General features: G+C 36.7%; 1 protein-coding gene across 5 annotated transcripts in view; it reads left to right on the top strand.

The window, feature by feature from the left end:
- The window catches only part of LOC103465763 (integrin alpha-11-like), a 127,400-nt gene that overhangs the window by 117,218 nt on the left and 7,270 nt on the right, over positions 1–2,912 (top strand). For all 5 annotated transcript variants that reach the window (XM_008410892.1, XM_008410891.2, XM_008410895.1 and 2 more), the window contains 4 exons: positions 203–279; positions 605–688; positions 925–1,024; positions 1,353–1,466. In XM_008410892.1, the coding sequence (XP_008409114.1) occupies positions 203–279; positions 605–688; positions 925–1,024; positions 1,353–1,466 (375 nt within the window). The remainder of the gene's footprint in view (positions 1–202; positions 280–604; positions 689–924; positions 1,025–1,352; positions 1,467–2,912) is intronic.

Genomic DNA, 2,912 nt, shown 5'->3' with positions numbered 1-2,912 from the left:
ACACCACCTTTTTCCATTGGTATACAGTAATAATATACAATCTACATATAAAATGAGACATCTTTTGGCCAGATACAGATTAGCATCTGCATACTAGCTATTATCTAAGTCACCTTCACAGGTTGGCTAAGCAAACATCTGTAAGGGAGACTGGACGATGGGCTGTGCAGGTTGTGACAGTTTTTSTTCTGCTCCAATTCAGGTAACTTTTCATCTGGAGTTGGAGTTCAGCCGTTCCATCTTTCTTCATTTGGCACAAGTAACCATGGTAACGACTAGGTGAGAAACTTATTTCTGATGTTTATCATTGTAGCAATATGTTAGTTTGACTTATCAAAAGTAAATTTGCATTATTTTAAAAATGCAATATTTATATTATAATATAAGTGAACTTGACTGGCTTTTTTGATAACTAGGATTATTATTGAATTGACTGGACTTTTTTTTTGGTAAAGTGCCTTGAGATGACATGTATTGTGAATTGGCGCTACTTAAATAAAATGAGTTTAATGAGTAAACTGAAATTAATTACATATACTTTTGCACTACAATGTGAAGGCTGGCTCGTCTCAAATGTTTTGAAATGTTTCCATGTGTTAATCAGTGAGGGAGAGGATGGATACCCAGATGACAACACCAATAACATTATCCTCCCTTTAAAATATCAAGCTGACCTTCTCTTCACCAGGTGGGCCTTATAGAATTTAGCCATTTAAAAGTAAAAGAATGGTGAACCTGAAATAAATGTTAGTTTATCAGGTGATTTATTTAAACAGTATTTTTGAAAAAAAAACTATACATTTGAAAATGTCATTTGAAAGCTCTTTCACCATATGAAACTAAAGTTATGTGTGTTCGTGTGTGTGTACTTTACTAGCATAATAACACATTGTTAAAGCTGAATTCCTTTGTTTCTACTGACAGAGACACCGATCCTCACCGCTTTGAGATCAGATCTGGGTTGTACTCTTCTTCTGGAAAAGAACCAGACACCGCCTTCCCAACCTTCATTCTCACGTTTAATGCAAGTTACAGATAATCATTCAAAAACAAGAAAATAATGCTGATTGATGAGCTACAAAGAGCAAATATACCTGTAGTTGAACAAAGAGCTCTCATAGTTTTTTAGTGTAAAGTCATGATGCTTATAGCATAAGCTAATTTTCAGAACTTGTCCCTAGACGGATTTTTATAAATAATATATCTAAAAAAGTTATTTGTCGTATAATCTAAAATAGTTAAAATAAATTACTCACATTTAACATGACATTAATGCTCACATGTGGAATGACCTCTGTCTGGGAATATATCTTATATATAAATTTACTTTCTGTATAATTTACTCTTCACAGGTTCAGAATCTGGGAATCTTCTTTGTAAAGGACATCATTTTAGAAGCTGATATCTGGTCTGTGACCAAGGAGGGCAACCAGCTGGTGGACATTACAGATTATAGCATCGAAGAGGTAATTTATGTTATACATTTAATATATATTGCACTGCTAAAACACAAAAAGTCTTTGTACAATAAGACAAAGCTAACTTAAGAGTAATTTTTCAGCAATAATTTCTGAATATAGAATTTAAAAAGGTATTGGTCCCTGTGGCAATACAGGGACCAATACCTGTCCCTGTACTGGCCCCTGTATTTTGGCACTTCCAGTGCACTTCCAGTGCCAAAATCTTTTTCTCTTAGAGAGTAATAACTCTCATCAGATTGTTATAACAATCAGATGAGTGGAGATCTTTTTATTTCACAAAAGTCCAATAAAATCTCAAAAATGATAATATGAGTTGAATCAGGGGTTGGTAGAGCTGTTGCCTTGCAGCAAGAAGTTTCTGGGTTCGATTCCCGGCGCGGAGTCTGTGCATGTTCTCCCTGTGCATGCGTGGGTTCTCTCCGGCTACTCCGGCTTCCTCCCACAGTACAAAAACATGACTGTCAAGTTAATTGGTCTCTCTAAATTCCCCTAGGTGTGAGTGTGCATGTGCATGGTTGTTTGTCCTGTCTGTCTCTGTGTTGCCCTGCGACAGACTGGCGACCTGTCCAGGGTGACCCCGCCTCTTGCCCAGAACCTTAGCTGGAGATAGACACCAGCAACCCTCCCGACCCCACTAGGGACAAGGGTRTATAGACAATGGATGGATGGAGTTGAATCAGAATTCCTAATAAGCTAAATATTAGGAATATTTACAAGAAATAAATGAGAACTAATTTATTTCTTGTTGAATTATTCTATGTCCAACTGTTATGAGCTGTTTAGCAATAGCTGAGACAGATAAAATCTGCCAGTGTTTATATCCTTCTGTTATGATGAATTCATTAAAAAGTGAACCTCGGAGCRCTTGAGGAGGGAGCTCAAGCGCTCCGAAATTAGCGTTCATAAATCGGATCAACCTTGAGCTAAACGCTGCAACTCGAAACTAACTTGAAGTTGGATACACAACAAAACCACGGGGATAAAGTTTGTTTTGGTCTGTGGCCTGCAACAATGGCACTGAGCGACTGCACCTAAACGCCCCACAACGTCTGATGCAGTGACGTTGGTTCCAAAGCTCTATTGGCCAATAGAAGACATAGAAGGCAGCTCTCCTCATTAACATAACAATGCAGCAGAAAAACAGCAAACGTAAAAACAGCAAGCAGAAAAGGGAGAAACAAAAAAAAAGACAAAATATCTATTTTTCTTGAAGGACACTCATGTGTAAGGAAAAGGAAAAACTAAATATACAGGTCCTTCTCAAAAAAATTGCATATTGTGATAGTTAATTGTTTTCCATAATGTAATGATTGTTATGTGCTTTGGGCACATTATGATTTTTTGTCCATTTCTTTTCCTCGTTTTCTTATAGACTTTAGTTGAATKACCTTTTGTTAATCTATTTTGGAGTTTGGATAATTCCTTTGTGGT

The sequence above is a fragment of the Poecilia reticulata genome, linkage group LG6 (assembly GCF_000633615.1).
Source record: "Poecilia reticulata strain Guanapo linkage group LG6, Guppy_female_1.0+MT, whole genome shotgun sequence".
Taxonomy (NCBI): Eukaryota; Metazoa; Chordata; class Actinopteri; order Cyprinodontiformes; family Poeciliidae; genus Poecilia; species Poecilia reticulata.
Note: the sequence above shows the minus strand (reverse complement) of the source record. Positions and strands in the feature narration are given on the sequence as shown.